Here is a 23784-nt window from a genome sequence, read left to right on the forward strand (position 1 = left end):
GTCATTCACATGTAGACTCACATTTAAACAACTTTCCTTCAAAAAAACCTCAACATGTGGATACACCAAGTATTTATATGGCTCCCTAATTACCATAACACAAGAGTGTAAGAGAAGAAGAGTTATAAGTTCAACTCCAAGCCAAAATTTGTTCCACAAATTCTAAAAGAAAGAGACCTCGATTTTTCACTGAAACAATTCGCTAGTTTCATTGCACCACTTTGGCTGCATTTGATACCTCAAGCTCAAGAAACATTCAAACAGTGATCACCTGAATCATGTCAGTTTTTGGATCTATTAGAGACTGTAAAAAAAGTCTGCCAAATTGATATAATCAAGTTGCTTATCAGAACTTCTAAATAGCTTTTGAAATGGTTCAGTTGATCTACTTGCTTTAAGATTTAGTGTAGCCTGTTGTACAAAACAGTAAAGTAACTTGAAATAGATTAGATTAACAACATTATTTCAATTATATGAATGCATTGTATTCAAGGTTTATTTTTGGTTGTGAGAGGATATGGTTTGCTTGTTTTGTTGGGGTTTGCTTGTTTTTCATTTTGTTTAGTTTTTTTTTTTTACATTAGTTCATAATTGTTTCCCTTCTCCAAAGTAATTTCCCAAAGTAATTACTCAGTGAGTTGAAATAAGTTCTTAAAACAAGAATTCACTTCCTGTGGCTAGCACTGGTACCTTCCTTATACTGAACAGATTTACTAGAAATTGTTTTGTACTTCCCTTATACGTTACATCTTACAAGATTAGCGAAAAGTAACCTTTTACAATAAAATACTTCAAAATTAGGCAGACTGCATCATTACATTTGTAAGCTTCAAATTTTACAGTGATATTCTATTAACAGAATACTAAAGGTTTTAGCTATATGCATGTTTTTCATAAAGGACAAACAACCAGAACCACCATATTTAACAAGCTACTTAGCAATACTATGCTGCACCAAACTACAGGTTTAGCTTTCTTATATATTCCAGGATTTGTTTCATGAACACAAGCCCAAGGTATTAACACCTTCATTTCTGAAAGAATTTACGGGAGGTTATCTTGTAGGCAGCTGAATCAACTTGATTATCAATCAGCAAGCAGGAATACTTACTCACTGAATAGTTATGTAAGTTGTAATGCCTTTTCATAGGAGCATCTCTTATGAAATAACTGTTACCCACATATCACTATTACTTTCTTAATCTATGCTATTAATTAATACAAGCTCCACTACAGTTAAAAACATACATTTCTATGAAAGACACTAAAGATAGGTAATCCATGAAAATAATAATAATAAAAAAATAATCTAAGAACTAAGAGGACAATTGCAAGCAACTCATTTTCAGTGGCTGCTTTTCATTCTGTAGGAGTCTGGGTAAGGAGCTGAGCAACAAGTACAAAAAACTGAAAGGACTTCAAAACTCAGAGCCCAGAAAAATAAATGACATGCATGTCAAGTGTAATTTTATAGAATTAGTGACATACACAACCTTCACCTTACATATTTGTGACATGAACTTTTTTTGTACTTGCCACCACGAATCCTACATACAGGTTAACAAAAAAAAATCCCCAACCCAAAATCCCACACACCCTCCCAAGGCTTTTGCACTGAAACAGCACCCCCAGTATTAGAGAGATAAGCAAGCTAATTACATACTCTTTGTCTGAAGTCCGCATCAGCATTTGGGTTTAGCCCTAAAAGGGCTTGCTCATCCATCTCTATTGCTATACTCTTTGTTTCCTACTCCTAACTGGTCTGCCCACTTCTTCTAGAGGAGGAGCTAGCATCATCTGCAAACAGAGAAAGAGAAACTTTTATTTGCTCAGCAGAATAACAAAATTTTAAAGCAGGACAGCAACAACCACAAAAGTTTGCCAACAAACCTCAAACACATTGTATGTACTGCACCAAAACATAGATGTGCATACTTCTTATACAGATATCAGAATTCTAAGTCCTGTAATCAACTTTTAATAGTACTATACTACTTACTGAATAAGGAAAATTTGAAGTGTACATATATTTCAGTTATTTTGAAAAGAGCCAGTATCTTCATTAACAATGAAATGGCATGATGTGTGCTATTCAACTGAAAGGCCTGAACTCCAATTTCAAGCACACAGAGAAGGTTTCAGCAAGATATGACATAAGCAAAAATTTGCTACTTAAATGACAGACCACCGTTTTTCTTTTTCCCCCCACGACAAATTTCTCAACCCCCAAACTCTACTCATCTTTAATATAGTTAAGCTGCTTCATAAACCCCCTATAAAATATTTCCCCTAGGGGAACAAATGCTATTAGGAGGTCTTTCTTCCACAGCAAGTGCATGCAAGTGCCTTAGGAAGTAATCACAGAATACATCACACTGAGTTGTTAACAAAGTTCTCTGTTGCTGCTAATGGGCTTACCTAGCAATGATTTCTATTCAGAAAATTCAGTGTAAAGTTAAGCAGCAAGCTAGACAAATGTTCTGTGAGGCTCTACAGGTATCATTGTTGAACACTAGGACACTGTTAAACAGCAAGAGGGGACAAAACTTCATCTATCCTTCAAAGCCCTTCTACCCCCCCATGATAACATAGTAATTAGGCCTGAAATAAGGCCTTGTTACATAAGCATGTAGGAGGCAGGGGAAAGGAAAATAGAGAAGAGGAAGAGATGAAATACAAAGAAGCTGTGGTTTGAAGCTGCCTACACGCCTATAGGTAGGACTTCTGATTTCTTAGCATTGCATGTCTTGTGAATGCTCTTGCTCACCCTCCCCCACTGGAAGAAAGGTGGCACAGCTACAACTGAAAAGGGAGCACAAATTTTAACGTAACATACAGGCGTTTCTAGAAATCTCACTACAGAACACACTACAACAAAACACATGATTAAAAGCATTTCAGTGAGGAAAACTGAGTTTGTACCAAGAAAAAATTGCAGGTTGCAAGCAATATAGAAACCAGAAAGTCTGGAACAAAGCAATGACTCGTGGCAAAACAAGCTTCACACACTGCCTTACGACACAGAGTAATCCTGCTCAGGGTCAGAACCTTTAGGGATTAAAGTTGCTCTGCTGAGTTGTCTCCCTCTTTGCCCCCAGCTTGTTTTCCCCATAATCAACATCCAAACCACACAGATTAAAATAAAGGTAAAATGCTGCAGGGAAAATTAAGGGTTCTTGTTGGTTTGTTTTTTTTTTAACAGCATCTTTTGATTAGGGTCTGGTCCAGACTTATGCAAATCAAACTAATATACAGAAGCATATTTCTGGCATATTTCCCTGTTGATATCACTAATTATCTGCCCAAAAGGTTGCAGTCTTCCACAGGCGGGTGACAAGTTTAACTATTAAAAATAACCTGGCTCAGATATGTATTCTCTTCACTGGCTCTGCTAACAGCAATGCCAACCAGTTCTACTATCTTGTATATGCTACGTATTTAAAATTTCATTTTCTACCATATATCCTTTTCTAAGAGTTTCAGCTTGAGTAGACAACTCTGGAAGACAATTAATGAGATGAACTACCTGAATAAGCCTTTGGAGAAAGCTAACAAAACAGCTTTTCATGCTATACGGTTTTAGTTAAGCGGGTAGAAAAATCTATTTTACCAGCCAGTTACACTTTAAAAGCAAAGCTGAACTGCAATTTTTTAATACTACAGTTTGAAAAATTCATTCCAACATGCATTCAGTTATAACATCAAGTATGTTGTTAGAGCAAGTTTTATTTATATAAAAAATGTTAATATGCAACTGTGTAGAAAGTACTGTCTTATTTACATAGTGACACTTTTTTTGTTAACCAGTACATTGTGTTGGGTGGCAAACTGATCTGACTACAATTAGGAAGGTGCAGGCCTGTAACAGCAAAGTCATACAGGCTCTCATCAGAATAGTTTATTCCCTTTCATATATTCTTATAAATGCATTTGATAATAGAGGCTGCTTTCATACAGGAAAGCACAAATAAAACATAGTCACACTTCAAGTAGGGAAGACTGCCCAGTTTAACTATACTAACGTGGTCAAAGGTGTGTTACTTGGGCCCAGATACCCTCTAATAATGAAAGCATTCAGAACATTTTAACCACAGATGCTAATCACAGGAACAATAAGTAATTGAAGAATACTTCATTTACAGCACTCATTCTAGGCATTTACAAGACTGTGATGGCACACTGGAAGCCAGCGACATGCTTCATTTTAATTCTCTCAAATTTTCTCTATAATGAAACAAAGACAAGAAAAAAGTAATATTCTTTTTCGAACGGCTTTGCTTGCTGCAGAGCCTACCTACAGGCTCTTAGGCGGTAGATCCTTTACACTGACCTAACGTGGTCAAAACGAACAGCTGAGTAATTATACCTAATTTTGAGAACTTTTCAACTGGACTAAGAAGTTTTTCTTTCTGGAAGTGACATAATCCATGTCAGGCACATTATTACTATCCGGGAATTCCCCATGAAGAGCAAGGCCCTGTTGCCCTCTCCCCGGCCAAGGCTTGGTCAAAGAGCGCAGCCTGCTCTCCCTGCAGAGCCCCCACCGCTGCGTGGCTCAGCCGAGGAGGGCATCCACACCCCACCGCAGCCACACTTGCGGCGAAGACACTGGGGCTGCAACTTGCCTTCCCGAGGCCGCTGCGGAGTGACAAAGCATTCCTCCTCCTCCGGCGGGACACCGGGGACCTCCGTGCCGACGCACACCAAAAGCAGCGGAATACGGAGGTGCGGGGAGGTTCTCCCCTCATGTTGCTGCAGTCCAAAAGCTTGAGGTTACTTCCTTCCCCCACCTGAGCTATACCGGAGGACTGCCACCGAGGCAGCCCCAGCAGCACACGATCATAACCCCGCTGCAAGGTACAGAGCACATCAGAAAGCCCCACATTTTTCCGGCCCCCCACCAGCTCCCTCATAGGGGTGAGGCCCGGCGAGGACCGGCCAACTACGGCACCCTCCGCTCCCCAAGCACAGGGGTGAGGGCGGGCGCGGAGGCTTGCAGGGAACCCCCTTCCCCAGAACTCCACAGCTGCGGAGGAGGCAGCATCGGCCTAACTAGAACCGGGTCACCAGAAAGACCCCGCCACCTCAGCGGGGACGCCCGCTGGCGCTTACATCGTCCCTTCCCTGCCGCAAAGGCGCCGCGGCCCCCGTCAGCGACTAGGGAGGCCCAGTCCCCTCCGGGCTGAGTCACCACACGCCGCGTATCACGTCGTGTCCCGTCCCCGTTTCCCCGCTGTTACCTTCCCGGTCACTCCTCCATCGTGGCGGCACTGCCGGCTCCCACAGCTCTGCGGCCGCCACGAGCATACGGAGCGGACCAGGCCGCGCCGCCTCGCCTGGCGGCGGGAGGAGGAGGAAGAGAACGCCCAGGGGAGGTGCCGCAGCCCTCGCGCGTGCGGAACGGCCTCCGCACCTCTGGGGAAGTAAAGGAAGCGGCCCCCGCCCCTCAGCCCGCCTGCCTGCCTGCCGCGCAGCAGGACTACAGCTCCCAGCATGCCGCGCTCACCTCCTCTCGCGGCCGGGGAGGCCAGTGCAGGGCACGCCGGGATGCGCCGGCCCCACGGCACGCTGGGAGCCGTAGTCCTGCCCCCTGCAGAGCGCGAGTGTAGGGGCTTCAGCACCGTGTCCCGCCGGCCACGCACAGGTGCGGCTGCTGACATCTGACGGCGCTCTAAAACCAACCGCACCTATTTAATACACCGGAACTGGCCCGTTCCGTTCCCAAACTCTCCTCAGGGGATCCGGAAGCCGTGCGCCTGCACACTCAGTGCCTCATGTGCGAGCTCGCCAGACGGGAGCAGCCTGCTCAGTGGCTCGCACGGGAAAGGGCTTGTCAGTGAGGAAGGAGGATCGTGAAGATCACTGATGTCAGTGAGGATCGGCGGATGTGACAGCAGTGTCCACCCATAATGTTCTGCAGTACAGCGATCTATGCGGGGTGGAAGGGGAGAAGTTAGGGTTGTGGGTGTCTGTGGAACCAGTTAGAACACCATTGCTAAATGCAAATAAAAGGACCTAAGGGTGCTGGTTGATGGCCACTGAACATAAGCCAGCTTGTGCCCAGGCAGCCAAGAAGGTCAACGGCATCCTGGCCATAGCCAGCAGGGCCAGGGCAGTGATCATCCCCCTGTACTCAGCGGTGGTGAGGCCGCACCTCGAATACAATGTTTAGTTCTGGACCCCTCAATGCAAGAGGGACATTGAGGTGCTGGAGTGAGTCCAGAGAAAGGTAATGAAACTGGTGAAAGGTCTGCAGAACAAGTCTTATGAGGAGCAGCTGAGGGAACTGGGGCTGTTTAGTCTGGAGAAGGCTCAGAGGGGACTTTTATCACTCTATAATTACCTGAAAGGAGGTTGTAGTGAGGTGGTGGTTGGTCTTCTAAATAAGTGATAGGATAAGAGGCAATGGCCTTACTCTGCCAGAGGATGTTTAGATTGGATCTTAGAAGTTTATGCTGACAGTGATCAGATGTTGGAATGGGCTTCCCAGGGAAGAGGTGGAATCACCATCCCTGCAAGTGTTAACAAACCATGTAGATGTGGCCCTTAATGACATGCTTAAGTGGTGGTCTTGGCATCCTGGGGTTTGAACTTGATTATCTTAAAGGTCTTTTCCTGCTGCGGAACCGTGCCCAGCCTCGGTGCGCAGGGGAGGCAGCACTCGGACCAGTTATGAAACAGAGCAGCGCCAACCGCAGCGGGAGGGACACACACGCCCATAGGGGCAGCCTACCTGTGACAGCTACCCCAGCCTCCCACGGGTGAGAAAGGGAGGCTATGCCTGGCTACCGTCCCGAGGGGAGCGCGCTGCCGGCTTATGTCTCCTACGGGAGCCTCCCTGCCACGTCCTCCTCATCAACGTGGTCAGGGACGGCGGGAGACAGCGCCACGCTCAACTGAGCCTCTTCCTATGGGGACCGAGACCCGGCCGGCCCACGGTGCCGGGAGGCTCTGCTGGCTGCGGGCCATAGGGGCGCTGCCGGACCACGCGGTCCCCATCGGACCGGAACCTGAGCGGAGACTGACGGCTGCCTCCGCCAATGGCGCTCTCGTCCCAGCCAATGGGAGGGCAGGATTGGCGGGGGCGGGACTGCCGGCGAACGGGTGACGGGAGGCGGTGGCGCGTTCGGCCTTTCCTTTCCTGCGGGCCGCGGAGGAGGCAGCACCATGAAGGCGTCGGGCACTGTGAGCGAGGGCCGGGTCGCAGGGGGCACGGCAGGCACCGGGGCTGAGACTGAGGTTGAGGCTGCCGTTGGGAGGGCGGCGGCTCGGGCTTGCGGCACTTGAGAGCGGCTTCTGCGCGCCCAAACGGCCCTGCCAGGCCCTCGAGGAAGGCGAGCGGCGAACATGGCGGCAGTGCTGTTCTAGCCAGACGCGTGGGGAGGCCGCGCCTCCCGGGGGAGGGGGCCGTGATCGGCGGAGGGCATGGCTGGGCCCGCGGGGTGATCTGCTTGGGTCGTTAGGCATTCTCTACCCCTTCCACTGCGTTGGCAGCGGGGCCGGCGCGGAGGTGCTCATGCCGTCTGTGTGTCGTGTTCGTCCAGCTGCGGGAGTACAAGGTGGTTGGGCGATGCCTGCCCACGCCGAAGTGCACGACTCCTCCTCTGTACCGCATGCGCATCTTCGCTCCCAACCATGTTGTCGCCAAGTCCCGGTTCTGGTACTTCGTTTCTCAGCTGAAGAAGATGAAGAAGTCTTCTGGAGAGATCGTGTACTGCGGCCAGGTGCGGGATTTAAAGCACAAAAAAGTGGGAGATACGTAAAAAATTTCAGCTGGTATATGTGGAAGGAATTTATATGAAGTGCTGTTACTGGGGGTGAAATTGAAACGAACTTACCCTTCGGTGGCTGTGAAGCTGAGTGACAAATTAGTTTTTTCAAAGTAACAGTATATGCCTAGTAAACTAAACCGAAACTGCCCAACACTCAAGAGTTACGAACTGTGTTACTAGTCAGTGCTGCTATCCAGTTCTGGTGCTTGTTTCATTATGGAATGTAAGAGTCATCTGGACATTCATAATCTTTGGAAAGTAGATATTTGTGTGTTTCCACTGCTCTACCTTGATACTTAAAGGACATCGTTTAGAGTTTTAGAACTGAAATCGTGTGTATTGTTTTTTCTGTGCTGAATTACTAAAACTCTTCACTCTGAATTACTGAGGCTTTACTATAGTTACGTGGCTGCGGAGAAAGAACAAATAGCTGTTTTTTACAATAAAACATAGCACAGTGGTGTCCTTAGAGCTCTAAAATATTCAAACTTGCAAAATGCTGGTGATGAACTGTGTCTAACTGCTTTTGTGCCCATGTTTAATTCCAGGTTTATGAAAAGTCCCCTCTGCGGGTAAAGAATTTTGGTATTTGGCTGCGCTATGATTCTCGTAGCGGAACGCACAACATGTACAGGGAGTATCGGGATCTGACCACTGCTGGTGCTGTCACCCAGTGCTGTAAGTACATCTGACTGTTTGACGTATAAAATAGTTAAATAAAATAGATGAAGTCTTAAACTGGACATAAGGTGGGCTGACTTTATCCATAGTAAGATAACTGTAACACTGGTAAAATAATGTGGTGAGTGCTTGGAGAAGCGCATAGATGTCTATATGATGTATGTGGTATCTTACTTATTACCACCTATACAGTTTTGCTGAAAATATTCCTGCTTCATCTTGGTGTGGCTTCCTACATTCTAGTAGTTTTGCTGTACAGACCGAGTTTTGTGACCTTTTAAGTGCTGTATAGCTTCCCAAGCCTTGCAGAGACAATATTTCAGCTGTCATGTGGAACATATTGGATCTGTCCTTTGGAGAGCAAGTGAAAAAACTCTGTGTTGCTCCAAGATCTCATTGCCTCAGTTCAAGGAGAATTACAGGTGGTCATTATTTCAGTCTGTAATGTGATGTGATTGAGGAACAGACCATTTGTTTAGATGATGCTGTTGATTCAGATATTATAGAAGTGTTACGAACGCAACAGAATGCACATAAAAACCCAAAGAATATTGTTACTCATAATGATATTCTTGTCATGTGTGCAGATATTAAAGGTATCTTGTCGCCTTTCAAAAGCTGAAGTGCTGTTGAAAGTGAAATTTAAGGTTCTACATTAACTTACACAATAATTCCTGTTAATTAACATACTGAAGGACTGCTTCAGAGTCCTGAGAACTTAATTTTGTCACTATACAATGAGTTTGATACTTTTATGTTCAAGAGTACTTTTGACAGGTAAGTTTTTAATAAGCATGTTAGATGTTCATTGGAAGCATTGTAAGTGCAATAGTATTTCGATAAGTGTATCTTGTGAAACTAGCTGTGGACATCAGGATTTAAAGACAGGGATTGGCACTGCTGCAGGGAGGAATTTTCAGGGAGCCCATGCACAGATGGCTTTCTTCTGTTCTGAAAGCTTAATTATGTGGCCTTAATAATCCATGTTTCTATCACTTGTCAGTTTTAAGAAGAGTAAAGATAACCCCACATTCTACCTTTACTTGCACCTGCCTTTGGAAGAAAATGGTTTGGGTTTTTTTTAAGTTCACCCGTCTTTTCAGTAATTATACTTCAGTGTTTATTCAATCAGTTTTCTTGTGCAAAAAGGGAAATAGTAGATTACTTCTGTACATGTCTACCGTCTTGAAATCAGGCAAGAGGAATAAGGTGGCACTTTCTTGGAGGAGTTTGGTTATGCATTCCAGTTGGCTGCTGGATGTTGATTCTGATATTTCTGCCATTGCTTTAAATACTAAAATCAGTGTGATTAAATAAAGAACTTAGAAGAAAAGTGACCTTAAAAATTGTAGATGATACTGTAAACATTTCCTCAAAAGATGGTAGTAAGATTTTTGAATTGAAAATGTCTTGAGTTCTGAAATGGGTGAATGAGTTTTCCTGTTACAGACCGCGATATGGGAGCCCGTCACCGTGCCCGTGCTCACTCTATCCAGATCATGAAAGTTGAGGAAATTGCTGCTAGCAAGTGTCGTAGACCAGCAGTGAAGCAGTTCCATGTAAGTGAAGTAACGTCACAGTTTCTGGTGGATCCTGCACTGGGAGGGGGAGTTCTCTGGTACAGGTTTCCTTTGCTGACTCAAATAGTGAAGGAACCAAATAGCAAAGGATAGGAACTCAAACAAAGGAACACCTGTGTGCAAGCGTTTTCAATTTTGTTATATTATTGGTAATGGTTTCTAGAACTGCTTGAATGAAAGTAAAACCCAAATAAATATTACAGTGCCAAGGATGTGCCTTTAGCAGGTGTTTCTTTACAAAATTTGCAAAACCAAGGCATCTGTTAGCTCCCCTGAGCTAGATCTACTCTGTGGGTGCATTAGTTTTCTGTATGTAAGTTGGCAGTTGAATATAGCTTAGCTGTTTATTACAAACTATTTTCTGTTTTTCATCTAGTATCTCAATTAATGCAGAACTATTTTTCTTGCAGGATTCTAAAATCAAGTTCCCTCTGCCACACAGAGTTCTGCGTCGCCAGCACAAACCACGTTTCACCACCAAGAGACCAAACACTTTCTTTTAAATATGGAAACATGCTATCAACTCTGTGTTGTAATAAAGATCTTATTGGAACCTTTGACTCACAGTTGTCTTTCGGAAACAGTGTCCTGGATACAGAGGAGCACCCTTTCCTACTCTTTACTTTTCTAAACTGTTGGCAGCCTGCTATGTACAGCTACAATTCCCTTGAAACAGACTAATGTTTCAGGTGCCGATTTGAATCATCAAACTATCCTATCAATAAACCAAAATTTTAATAACCAGCTTTCCAGGTCAGAGTAGATCTGTTGTTGAGCAGCTGTAAAATCCTACATCCATTTAGTTCTGTCCTGGATTCAGCAGTAGCAGTCATTTTTTTTCTCCTTAGTAACTGATGCAGTGCTGTGGTTTTGACTTTCAGCCTGGGAACAGTGCTGATAACACCGATGTTTTTAGTTGCTGCTCAGTAATGTTTACTCTGACCAAGAACTTTCTGAGTCTCATGCTCTCCCAGGAAGGAGGGGAAGCCGGGAGGAAGCAGAGACACGACAAGACCCAAACTGACCAAAGAGGTATTCCATACCACAGCATGTCATGCCCAGTATATAAACTGGGGACAGTTACCCAGAAGGGTCTGCTTGAGTCAGGCTGGGTATCAGTTGATGGGTGGTGAGCGGTTATGTTCTCTTCCCTTGTTATTTCCATTATCATTATTGGTGGTAGCAGCAGTGGTTTGTGTTACACCTTAGTTCTTATCTCAACCCATGGGAGTTACGTTCTTTTGATTCTCTTGCCCATTCTTCCCGGGGCGGGGAGTGCCAAGTGAGTGAGCGGCTGTGTGGGTGAGCTGCCTGCTGGGCTTAAACCACGACAGTCCTGCACCATATGAATGGTGCATCAGTGGCAGCATCCCACATTGGATAGCGGCCTCTGTTGAGATCTGTCTTGCTGGGTCCAACAGCTCCCTTTAAATGCTTTTGGATGGCTGCGAATGAAATCCTGGCTCCACTGACGAGTGATTCCATGGGGCTGAGTGCTGCTGACTAGCAGCTGGAATCCTACAGCCCCTCAATAATGCACCAGCAGCATGAGCTTTTCTATGCAGTTTCTTTTTTTTTAGTCACCCCATGGGCAAGGGGTAACGGGTTCAAACTTAAACAGTGAAGTTTAGATTGGATATAAGGAGGAAATTCTTTCCTGTTAGGGTGGTGAGGCACTGGAATAGGTTGCCCAAGGAGGTTGTGGATGCTCCATCCCTGGCAGTGTTCAAGGCCAGGTTGGATGAGGCCTTGGGTGATATGGTCTAGAGTGAGGTGTCCCTGCCCATGGCAGGGGGGTTGGAACTTGATGATCTTAAGGTCCTTTCCAACCCTAACCATTCTATGATTCTATGATTGTTGAAACCATTCATGTTATAACACACAAAATGCTTTTAGGTCTAGGTCTTATCCAAGTCCTTTAGAATTGACCAATAACCATTCTTTTGGCTTAAGTAAATTCAAGATCAAACCTTTTGGTTTAGGATTTAAGATTTTTACCTTAAAGCAGTTTCTAAACAGATATATACAAGGTGGGTTAGCCAGGAGAACAGTACATCTATGAACCATAGAAGGAATGTTCCAGGCATTATGTATGCTCATGTTCTGTAGACACTGAATTCGAGAAGTGATGTAATAGTGTGAAGTGCTTTAAAGAACTAAACCTTCCTAATTTATCATTATAAAACACCAGGCTGTTAAGTGGTATGGCTACGTGTGCATGTTGTTCAGGCTAGATTTACAAAGGTTGCATAAAAGTCTCTGCTCAAAATGCCTTTAAGATGCTAATGAAATTCTCCCAAGATGTGCCTTCTGTGTGTGAATATCTGAGCCTCTGAACTGACTGCCTCCAGTGCCAGACTGGAGTCAAAGGCTACATGCCTATCTACTTGCTAACAGGACAATGCACAGCTGCCTCTGACAGTGCTGAGCAGATGAGGCAGCTCTGTACAGCCTTGCCTCTTTCTAGCACAGTCATTACAATAGGTTTGGCCTGTTTTTTTAATCTTTTTTTCTTTTCTTCTCTAATGAATGAATGACACTTAGGGAGGTTCTTGTCCAATAAATGGCCCAAATGCTCTTGGGACTGCAAGTTAATAAATGTTGGTATAGTTACATTTATACAGCATAGCTATATAGAAGAACCATAGAATGTTACATTTAGACGATTAAGCACAAGAAATCAAACACCTGAGGGATGAATTAAGCAACTGTAAAGAGAAAGGAGATGCAGCTAGACCCATGACAATGACCTACCTCATTATATTTGTATTGACTTGGAGAAATCTCCAGGAACCTGCCACCGAAGTTGAAGCTGACAAGCAGAAATTCTTTATTGCAGTGCTGGGAGACATAGGGGATTGCTCCTCCTAACATGTCTCATCCAAGCATCAACCAGGCTGTGATTAGATTGTCTTAAAACAGACATATTCATTAGATTACATACATTACATCCTACTTCTAGAGAATGCCTCCCACGTGCTCACTAAAATGTGGTAGTGGGCTTTGGGACCCCTGGTGGTTATTTCTTCACTTTGTTTTAGGATTGTCACATCAGTAACCAGCAGGCTGGTTCTGGCAAAGCTGACCCTAGTCATTGCCTTTTCTCTACAGTTGCTAACAAAGGCTGAGGTCCTTGAAGTTACTTATTTACAACCCCATTCTTCAATCAACCCCATTCTTTAATCCCCCCATTTTCTTGTCCTATTGAAAACTCTTTTGCAACCGAGTTATTTCCTTCTTATTCAAAGTTTCCTGAAGTATTTCCCTTTTTCTACTTGATACTTAATTTTGTTCCTCTTCCATTCTTCATAGTTCATCATGGATTGTTTGCAACACCTAAAGAAGCATTGGACCTTTAATACACGTAATCAGAACCATTCCTATTATTACCAATATAGTTAAAAACAACTGTCTCAACCAGGAGAGATTGGGTACCCTTGATGTTATTTTTTCCCAGATTTCCTCAGATCCCCATGAGGTGTTGTCTTGTGCCACCTCATGAAATATTTTCACTTGTTTCCACGTCTAATCTATTCCAATTTGTCTTAAATGGGATAGGGAGCCCAATTAAAGGAATACCCAGTCTCTCTCTTGATTTACGTGGCTGAGTACAGATCCAACAATCACTTTGTTTAACATTTTGTATCAATCTCAGGTATAGCTTTTGATTCCATGCTTCTACACCTATTATTATACAAGTCCAGATGATGATCGATGCAGTCTCACATGTGTGGGTACTGAAGACTCGACGTGCCATACTTTTTCTCAGTTCTGGTGTTTTCCTGGTTCTGGTGCCTTCTTTATTCTTGACTAATGTATCCAAGCAGGTTGTTCCTTTATCTTCACTGCTGTAAAGGTAGCCAGTAATACCTGGTATGGTCCACTCCTCTTCTAGGGGATCACCTACAAAATTCTTACTAAAAAACCTCAATCTCCTGGCTTAAAAGGGTGATCAGGATAATCTAAACCTCTGGCCCTGGTCCCTAACACTGCCATTTATTTCTTCTACCTGTTTTCCCAAGTCTACCAAGAACTGTTGAAGGTATCCTTCTCCTACTTCTTGAAGGCTCTCTCCTTTAAATTGGGATTCATATGGCCTTCCACATAGACTCTCAAATGGGCTAATTCATTTGAGGTTTTGTTCTGATTCTCAATAAGGCCAATGGTAATGCTTGATACCAGTATAACTTAGTCTCTTGACAAATCTTCCCAAGCTGTTGTTTAAGTAAGTGAATCATTTTGGCCACTTGCCCACTGGCCTGAGGCCTATATGGAACATGTCATTGCCAATCAATTTGCTATTTCTTGCTGATTTCTCGTAATAATTTTGCACTGAAATGGGTACCATGGTCAGAGGAGATAGTTGCTGGTACCCCAAAATGAGGTATTATTTCACTTAATAGCACCTTAATCACTTCATTTGCATTATTTGCCCTGCAAGGGAATGCTTCCTGACACCTTTAAAAAGTACCAGTCAATGCCAACAAATATGGATAACTCCCTTTTCCGGGTAATTCAGAAAAATCTATTTGCCACTGTTGTCCCAGATAATTCCCTTTCCCAATTGTCCAAACCTCATTCCCATTTTCAGTCTTAGGGTTATCATTGTTTTGTCACTAATTGTACTATGGTACAGAAATTCCTTCCTATGATCTGTTTGTTTAATGTTTATACGAGGCATTACTTCCCCAATGAGTTTTGTTATGTTCTTCTTATATCAACTTCCATAATTGATTATAGGGGATCACTACACTTCCCCAATGAGTTTTGTTATGTTCTTCTTATATCAACTTCCATAATTGATTATAGGGGATCACTACTCGCCCATCAGGTATTTTTATCCAACCCGTTTGATTTTCCTGTCTTTCCAAGTCTTCAGTTAGTTTCATATCTCCTTTAGAGTACCTAGGTTTATTTTTCTCAATCACCAGTTTCCCATCAGGAATTAAGGACATAACCTCAACTCTTTCTGCTTCTGCCACCCATTTAGCCACACGAGCAGCCAGATTATTTCCAATCTCTTATCAGAGTTACCTTTTTGATGTCCTTTACACTGTATGATAGTCACTTCATGAGGTAATTGTACAGCTTCTAACAATGGCAGAATTTCCGTTGCACGTTTAATTTGTCTTCCCTGGGTATTTAAAAAGTCCTCTTTCTTTCCAAATTGCTCCATGTGCATGAACTACACCAAAGGCATATTTGGAATCAGTCCATATGTTTATCCGCTTGTCCTTTGCCATCTCCAAGGCTCTAGTCAGGGCTATTATTTCTGCCTTTTGTGCTGAGGTGTTAGAAAGTAATGGTTTAGCTTCTATTACCTTTGAAGTTGTAGTTCTGGCATATCCTGCTCTTCATTTACCACCTTTAACAAAGCTGCTGCCGTTGGTGAACCAGGAATCTGAACCCTTCAGAGCCTCCTCCTTCAGGTCTGTTCAGCTCGAGCATGCTGTCTCTATAGTGGCCAAGCAATAGTGAACCAATGGCTCGGTAGGAGTTTCCTGAAGGAAAGATGCTGGATTCACAGCATTAGTGATCACAATTTCCACATCATCCAGTTCTGCTAGGATGGCTTGATACTTCAAGAAATGCGATGGCGATAGCCAGTGAGTACCTTTTTGTTCTAGGAATTTTGATACTGCGTGTGGCACTAGCACAGTGATCTTTTGTCCCAGTGTAAATTTTTGGGCCTCTTGGGTGTTTAAGATAACTGCTGCCATTGCTCCCAAGCATCCAGACCAGCCTTTACTTGGTTTGTCCAACTATGTTGAAAAACAGGCCACTGCGTTTTTATAAGGTCCCAATCTTTGAGTCAAAACCCCCCAAGGCTATTCCCTGTTTCTCATAGGAATATAGCCAAAAATGGTTATTTATGTCCAGGAGCCACAGAGCTGGAGCTCCCATGAGTTCTGTCGTTAAACTTTTAAACGCTTCTTCAGCTTGATCTGTCCATTTTAGAAAGGCTGGATTTTCTTTTAGCAGGTCATATAAGGATCTTACCAGAACACCATAATCATGGACAGAGAAGGCTGCGTGGAGACCTCATAGCAGCCTTTATCTGAAGAGGGGCTATAGGGATGGTGGGGATGGACTATTTGTTAGGGACTATAGTGACAGGACAAGGGGTAACGGGTTCAAACTGAAACAGAGGAAGTTTAGGTTGGATATAAGGAAGAAGTTCTTTACTGTAAGGGTGGTGAGGCACTGGAATGGGTTGCCCAGAGAAGTTCTGAATGCTCCATCCCTGGCAGTGTTCAAGGACAGGTTGGATGGAGCCTTGAGTGACATGGGTTAGTGTCCCCCATGGCAGGGGGGTTGGAACCTGATGATCTTAATGTCCTTTCCAACCCTAACTATTCTATGATTCGATGATTCTATGGATCCAGAGTCAACACCACCCTGTCATTCCCAGAAATGTCTGAAGATCTTTAACTGTGGATGGTAGTGGTGTTTGACAGATTGCTTCCTTCCGAGCTGCTCTAAGTTCTTGTTGTCCTCCTGTTAATTTCTATCCTAAATAAGATACTCAAGTTCGAATTAGTTGAGCCTTCGATTTAGATACCCACTGTCCATTTAGCTGGAGAAAGTTTAACAGTTCTACAGCCCATTGGACACATTCTTTCTCAGTTTCAGTAGCAATTAACAGGTCGTCAACATATTGTAGTAAAGTGCCTGTCTGGGTGGGTGCTTCCCAGGATTCTAGTTCTCCTGCCAATTGATTTCCAGAAATGGTCGGACTGTTCTTAAATCCCTTAGGTAACACCATCCAAGAGAGCTGTGTCCTTCTTCCTGCTTCTGGGTTTTCCCATTGGAAAGCAAATTAATTTTGAGTTTCTTTGGCTGGGGCAGACAGAAAAATGCATACTTTAAGTTTAGAACAGTGAACCACTTCTGATTGTTATTCGATTTAGTCAATAAGGTATGCAGATTAGCTACTACTGGATGAATATCCTCCACAATTTTGTTGATTGCTCTGAGATCTTGAACTAATCTGTGACTTTTCCCATTGGATTTCCTTACTGGAATGATAGGAGTATTATATTCTGATTCACATTCAATTAATAATCAGTATTTTAAAAATTTATCAATGATTTCTTTGATTCCCTTTCAATCCTCCAATTTTAATGGATATTGGTTTATTATAATTGGGCAGCCCCCCTTTTATTTCTACTTTGACAGGCAAAGCATTTGTTCATCTTATCTGGAGCTTCAGATACCCATAGTCCCAGATATACCTGATTAAGGATTTCTTCTCTTTCAGGGAGGTCCTCCTGTTCGCTTTTCTGTTGAATTAAAGATAAACTCAAAACTTCAATTAATTGATCGGTTTTGACTCTTAATTCCATTTTGCCTTCTTTAAATGTTGATTTTCGCCCTAAGAAAGATTTTAGAGAATTTGGCATGTATAAAAATGTATGCATTCCAATTTGTTTTCCCAATTTGTACTCCAAAGGTTTCAGAAAGAATGCCTTTTTCTTGGTGACCCGTAGCTCCCACATCTATAACAAATTCTTTCTCCCTCTGATTAAACACTGAATAAGTTACTCCTGTATCCACTAAAAATTCCACTTCATTTTCTCTAGTCCCTGGCTTTAATTTAACCAGTGGATCTGCCAGGGTAGATTCCCCAGGTCCCCGTCAGCCTAGTTCTAATTCAGCCACCGGAGCCACCTTGTGGGTAGTTGGTGTAGAGCAGTCTCACTTCCAAAGTCCGAATTCCTTACAAGTATGCACACTGATCCCATCCCACAGGAGAAGAATTCACTCTTTCACCTCTGCCTGACATTCCTCCTCTACCTCTGCCTCGTCCTCTCTCATTAGTTCCCCCACCAGTTTCTGCTTGCCCCAAAGCAGCCACCATAGCCGTGGCTATAGCACGGCTCAGCTTTTTCTTCTCTACCTGTTCCCTGTTCCTATCTGCTCTCCAAGCTTCTTTAACATTCTCAGGTCCTTCTGCTCTGTTGCCAGTGACAGCAACCCCTTCCTCCTTATCAATAACAGATGGGGCAGATGCTGAGGGTGCTCCTTTGGAGGTACCTGCAATACGTAATCCATCAACCTATCTTCTTGATTACTCTGTTTTTTTTAACTTTAAACATCTTTCCCCAGTATCACAGGCTGAATGACAGCTCTCCAACTTAGCTTTCGGGTTTTCCCTGTCCTTTTCCAAAGCCAAAATTAACGGATCTGGTGGAGCTATATTTATTTCACATTCCGTCTCCCACACCAGGTAGTATCTTAAAGTGAAAACCATATCTGCATACATCACTTCATCCAATTTTCCTTGTCGTCTTAAAAATAACATTAATTGCAACAACATGTTATAATTCCAAGTCCCAGTTCTGGGCCATTTTTCCTGATCCTCCAAGGTATATAATGGCCACCATAGGTTACAATATTTCACTAAAGTCTTTTTATTTACTGAGCCCCTGGGGGATGCTCCTAATTCTTGCCAATGAGCCAGAACAGATCCCAAAGGCCTCTTTTCTATTGTTTCTCTGCTCTATTTCCCATTATTTTCTTATACACGCTATGCACACACATGCTCACATGGGATTCCAAAAATTCCACTCACTTGCTCACAATTTCTAAAACAAAATCATGCACAAAGTACACAAATTAGGTCAGATGCAAGGAAAATACAGCTGTGTTCCCACATGTGACGTCTCCTGTTCCTTACGGAACAATTCAGAACGTATACCTGTATACCAAACGGACACTAGCAGCCAGGTATATGCCCTCACCTACGAGATTTTCCTATCCCAATTTACAGAAGGCTTTCTCATTCCTGTGAACACCTTATGGAATATTGACCACGTTCCCACGTTCCTACGTTGGACATCTCCTATGCCTTATGGAACACTAATTGGCATTCCTGCATAGGACGTCTGCTATGCCTTATGGAATGCCATAAAACAAAATAATCAAAATAATACCTTTGCAATGATGGTGATGGTTCTTGTCTGCTCCCGCAGTGATCCCAGTGAGTTGAGGGGTCCCTCCAGGGAAACTCGTCCTGGGGGCCCTAGGGAGCCCTGCCTTCAGTGGGTCCTGCAGCCGGGCAGAGAGGGGTGCCAAATTGATCTGAGAAATCTCCAGGAACCTGCCACCAAAGTTGAAGCTAACAAGCAGGAATTCTTTATTGTGGCGCCTGTAGACACGGGGGATTGCTCCTCCTAGCGTGTCTCATCCAAGCATCAACCAGGCTGTAAATAGATTGTCCTTAAACAGACATATTCATTATATTACTTACATTGCATCCTACTCCTAGAGAATGCCTCCCACATGCGCACTAAAATGTGGTAGTGGGCTTTGGGACCCTGGTGGTTATTTCTTCATCACTTTGTTTTAGGATCGTTGTCACATCAGTAACCACCAGGCTGGTTCTGGCAAAGCTGATCTTGGTCATTTCCTTTCCTCGATAGCTGATAACAAAGGCTGAGGTCCTTGAAGTTACTTATTTACAGCCCCATTCTTCAATCAACCCCATTCTTCAACCCCCCCTACTCTTCAGACAATCCCATTCTTCAGTGATGTGGTAGGGGGTCCGCAGCATGGTGAGATTGAGGGTTCCTCCAAGGGTGATGGGATGGAGGATCCCAAGGTGCTGTCGCCCCTAGTGACATGACAGGTGTCCCCAAGGTGATGTTATGGGGGGTCCCAAGGGTGTTGTGACAGGGGGTCCCCGGGTTTACATAAATGGGGGGGGGTCTCCCCCTTACAGCGCCGTTGTCCGGGGCAACGACGGGAAGGGGGCATGTTCATGGCAAAGGGCCAAGCCTATAGACAGGGGCGGGTAAAAGTCGGGGGCGTGGTCATCGCGGGGGGGGGCGTGGTCATCGCCGGAAACGCCATGCTGGGAGGCGGACCGTGGGGGGGGCGACAGCGGCGTTGCCCTGGCAACGAGGGTGGTCAGTTGGCCTGGTCAGTTGGACCTGTGGCCACAGCGATCGGGCTATAACCGCCAAACCACACCCTCAAACCGGCACCGGTACCCCCAAACCCGGCGCCCACCGGCACAGGGAACCCCAAACCCCGGTACCCTCCGAAGCCACAGTCACTAGTACCCCTAAACACTAACACCCTCAGACACTGGTACCCCTGAAACAACAGAGACCGGCACCCACAGACACCAGAAACCCGAAACCTAGCCCCCCCCAAACCCCAACACCCCATTCTTGTGGGGTGTCCGGGTGCTCTGGGGGGGCTCAGGGTGCCTGTGGGGTGCTCAGGTTCTCCCAGGTCTGCTTCAGGAAGGGGAAGATGATGGTGAAGGCCATGAAGAGGATGGAGGTCTTAAGGCTGATGGTGCTGTCCTGAGGAGGGACAGGGTCCACGATACCGCACGCGGTGGCTCCCTCAAACCAATGTGTACCTCCCCCCCCCGTACCTTGCCCAGGGTCCCCTCATGGTTAGGGTCAGCAAAGTCGATGGAGTCATTGAAGCAGGGGGAGAGGCTGAAGGGGCTCTGGCCCCCGGGGCACCTGCTGGGGCCCGGAGGTGGGGGACAGATGCAGGCACATGGGGACACGGGGACACCGGCAGGGCTGGGGGCACTGGGACATGGCCATGGGGCAGAGGGAAATGGCTGGGGAGAACTGGGGACGTGGGCAAGGGGACACTGGGGACAATGGGGACATGGCCATGAGACAGTTACAGGGACAAGGGGCACCTGGCCATGGGGACAGGGGGGACATTGTCAGGGGGAACAGGGGATATGGACAAGGGGAACATGGCCATGGGAACAGGAGCCACTGGGACATGGTCATGGGGATATGGGCCAGTGGAACATGGCCTGGGAGCAGTGGGGATGTGAATGGGACAAATGTGCGTATGTATTATTGAGAAACTGTAAGGCAGATCTAGTGTTTGCCACGTTCTGGGGAGCTGATGGCTATTTAGCTTTGTCCAGCTGACAGGCTTTGCTCCTTGCCCAGAATGGTGGTTGTGCTGGGAGGATGGAGGGCAACTGTTTCTGGTAACCTTGTTCCTTTGTGTATATAAATATTCCCTGTGATAAGCCTGGGCTGGCTCATCACACAAGGTGGCAATCCATGCTTCCCTTCCCCCTGCCTTCCTCTCCCTCCTCCCATCTTTACCAGCACAGCAGATTCCAATAATAAACCCATCACTGTGAAAGCCAGGTGTCATCCAAATTCATCTGCTGAAGCGTTTGATCTATCTGCTGCTTCAAGATGCAGGTTTCAGAGTATTTTATGAGATGTACTTCACAGCTTTGTACCATACAAGACATTCTGCAGCATTTTATGAGCTGCATTTTATGAAACGGTATAAATTACTATGTAGAATGTTTTAGCAATCAGCCCAATTTTTAAAGGACAAGTCCCAGTACAGGCTTGCATAGATATGAAAGTACGCAGAGAAAATGTGAACATCCTCAAAATACTGTTAACATTTAACCTTCCAGAAGATCTCTGATGGGCCATTTATTTTGCAATGGAGCTTGTGCAGTCCACGGGAAAACTAAAATGGGATATAAGGCCCAGGAGGTGTTAATGGTGCCTCTCAGCTGCCTGAGGAGTGCACACGGTTCCTAACTGCAGGCCAGGAGTGGGGAAGGGAGGAATGGAGAGGATGGTGGGGCCTGAGCTCCAGCCTGTGGAGCCCAGGGGACTCGGGAGAGCCCCTGCCTCAGAGCTGCTGCTCTCTGTGGCTCCCAGCTCCTCCAGCTGCCCCACACCAGCAGCCACGGTGTCAACTTGGGAGCCAGTGGCAGTGCCTTGCAGAGGGTCTGTCCTGGGCTGCCGCTCGCCTGGCTCCAGGGTCTGCTGCCCCACATGGGCAGGCTGTTCCCAGTCTGGGACAGGCAGGTCCCCAGAGCCCAAGAGCCCCAGCACAGCCCACAGCAGGCTGTGCAGCTCTCTGACATTCACATGTCCCATGTCGGATGTGCTGATGGCAGTGTCCAGCAGCTGGGACAGGCTGAGCGGTGCCATCGCTGCTGCTGTGTTCCACAATGGGAGTCTGACCTGTGGACAGAAGAGACAGCGGTGGCCTTCCCCCTGCTGTGCTCAGCCTGTGCGGACCCTGTCCTGCCGCCCCGGGTGGGGATCCCACTGCAGCACTTACTGCCCATGGACAGGGACTCTCTGAGCTCCATGGCCTCACTGCTGCTGGCACCTGGCACCCCACACCAGGGTGATGGTGCCAGGGTCACTGGGCCTGGCAGGTGGTGGCGCTGGTCCCTCCCTGGGCATGCACACCCCTCCCAGCGTCGCTGTCCCCTCCAGTAAGCGATAATCATACCCCTAGGCCAACGAGGCACTACATGGGTTTCATCTCACACCCAGCCAGATGTTGAGCAGGAGGTAAGAGCTGGGTGAGCAGAAGGACAGTGAGGGACACCCATCCCCTGCCAGAGCAGATCTCCCCCCATCACTCACCATCTTCTGCAGCTCCTCAGCAGGCTCCTGCACTTGTTCCTGGTTGTTGCTGTCCACCCCTTGCAGCTGGTCAATGTCCCTGGGATCCATACTGGAGCTCGGGGCTATTGGCCGAGTCCCTGCTCCCTGGAGGTCTGCCCAGGAAACCTTTCTTGGGCAACATATCCCTGGGCTGCAGGTCTGGATGCCAGCAGCTCCGGCCTCCTTCCATGGGCTGCTGGCCTGGGTGAGAACAGGCACCCTTGAGTGTGTTTGGGATGTCTCCCAAATTGAGTCCCGTGTTCTAGATACCTGTCCTGGGGTCAGCAGTATCAGTCATTTTTCTCCTTCTTAGCAGCTGCTGCAGTGCTATGGTGTTTTGACTTTCAGCCTGGGAACAGCGCTGATAACACTGATGTTTTCAGTAATGTTTACTCTGACCAAGGACTTTCTGAGCCTCATGCTCTGCCAGGGAGGAGGGGAAGCCAGAAGGAAGCAGAGACAGGACACCTGACCCAAACTGACCAAAGAGGTATTCCATACCACAGCACGTCATGCCCAGTATATAAACTGGGGGCAGTTACCCAGAAGGGTTAGATCACTGCTCGAGTCAGGCTGGGCATCAGTTGATGGGTAGTGAGCAGTTGTATTCTCTTCCCTTGCTATTTCCCTTATTACTATTATTGGTGGTAGTAGTAGTGCTGTTCTGCAAGAGTTGGATCAGCCCGTGTTGCCACAACAGCCCCCCTTCTATAGCCTCATGGCCCTGCAGCTCAGCTTTCTGCTCCTCATTGCCTCCATGGTGGAGCAGTTCAGGGAGCCCATCTGTCCAAAGCATGGTCCAAAAAATGGGAATTGATCTGGGCAATTCGGGGTCTCCCCTCACAAGGGATGAAAAGCTATGAATGCGTGGCTGGAGGGTCCTTTGTAACACCAGGGTAACACCAAAGGGTGGGAATAAAGTCACTGGCAAGACCCTGTGTTTTGGAACTTTTTAACTGACAGAACAATTTAGACTCAGAATAATTTGGGTTGGAAAGGACCTTCAAAGTTCATCTAGTCCAACCACCCTGCAATATGCAGGGATGAGTAGTGATGTCCCAGTTCACTGCAGATCATCAGGTATTCCTTTGGCATCCAAACTGATTTACGGAATAGAACTTCATAACTCACAAAGAGTTATATAGGAGGTATGTTTATTGTGGCGCTGGGTGCAGAGGGGATCGCTCCTCCTAACTCACACACCAACAGCTCAACAAGCTAGATATTTATTATATACAAACATACATATTCATCAGATTTTACAAGTATAGAAGGAGATTATTACAATTAGTTCCAAGAACTCATTAATACCACTCCCCTCCCCTC

At 45.7% G+C, this 23784-nt stretch overlaps 2 protein-coding genes and 1 non-coding gene across 4 annotated transcripts in view; 2 read left to right on the forward strand and 1 right to left on the reverse strand.

The window, feature by feature from the left end:
• XPOT (exportin for tRNA) overlaps positions 1-5473 on the reverse strand; it is a 28113-nt gene extending 22640 nt beyond the window's left edge. Inside the window, exons 1-2 of one of the 2 annotated variants that reach the window (XM_061348509.1) lie at positions 5241-5471; positions 1664-1797 (exon numbers count right to left, since the gene is read on the reverse strand). In XM_061348509.1, coding sequence (XP_061204493.1) covers positions 1664-1723 — 60 coding nt within the window. In that variant the 5' untranslated portion in view covers positions 1724-1797; positions 5241-5471. Of the gene's footprint in view, positions 1-1663; positions 1798-5240 lie in introns of both variants that reach the window. The other variant, XM_061348510.1, reaches the window with a different exon arrangement.
• Positions 5474-7078: 1605 nt separating this feature from the next.
• On the forward strand, positions 7079-10586 carry RPL18A (ribosomal protein L18a). The gene is made up of 5 exons (XM_061348512.1): positions 7079-7185; positions 7545-7724; positions 8321-8450; positions 9903-10012; positions 10444-10586. The coding sequence occupies exons 1-5, from the start codon at positions 7168-7170 to the stop codon at positions 10534-10536; spliced, it is 531 nt and encodes a 176-aa protein (XP_061204496.1). The 5' UTR covers positions 7079-7167; the 3' UTR covers positions 10537-10586.
• LOC133209760 (small nucleolar RNA SNORA68) lies at positions 8980-9111 on the forward strand. The gene has a single exon (XR_009724754.1). It is a non-coding gene; the product is annotated as a small nucleolar RNA SNORA68 (small nucleolar RNA).
• Positions 10587-23784: the final 13198 nt, after the last annotated feature.

This window comes from Neopsephotus bourkii, unplaced genomic scaffold, assembly GCF_033783945.1.
Source record: "Neopsephotus bourkii isolate Nb327-2 ecotype Australia unplaced genomic scaffold, CSIRO-AGI_Nbou_v1 NB_359, whole genome shotgun sequence".
NCBI lineage: Eukaryota > Metazoa > Chordata > Aves > Psittaciformes > Psittacidae > Neopsephotus > Neopsephotus bourkii.

Bases quoted from the DNA above. Each gene is read 5' to 3' on its own strand.
- RPL18A (XM_061348512.1), top strand. The intron at 7,725-8,320 runs GTGCGGGATTTA...GTTTAATTCCAG, and splicing joins AGATCGTGTACTGCGGCCAG to GTTTATGAAAAGTCCCCTCT. The intron at 8,451-9,902 runs GTAAGTACATCT...TTCCTGTTACAG, and splicing joins TGGTGCTGTCACCCAGTGCT to ACCGCGATATGGGAGCCCGT.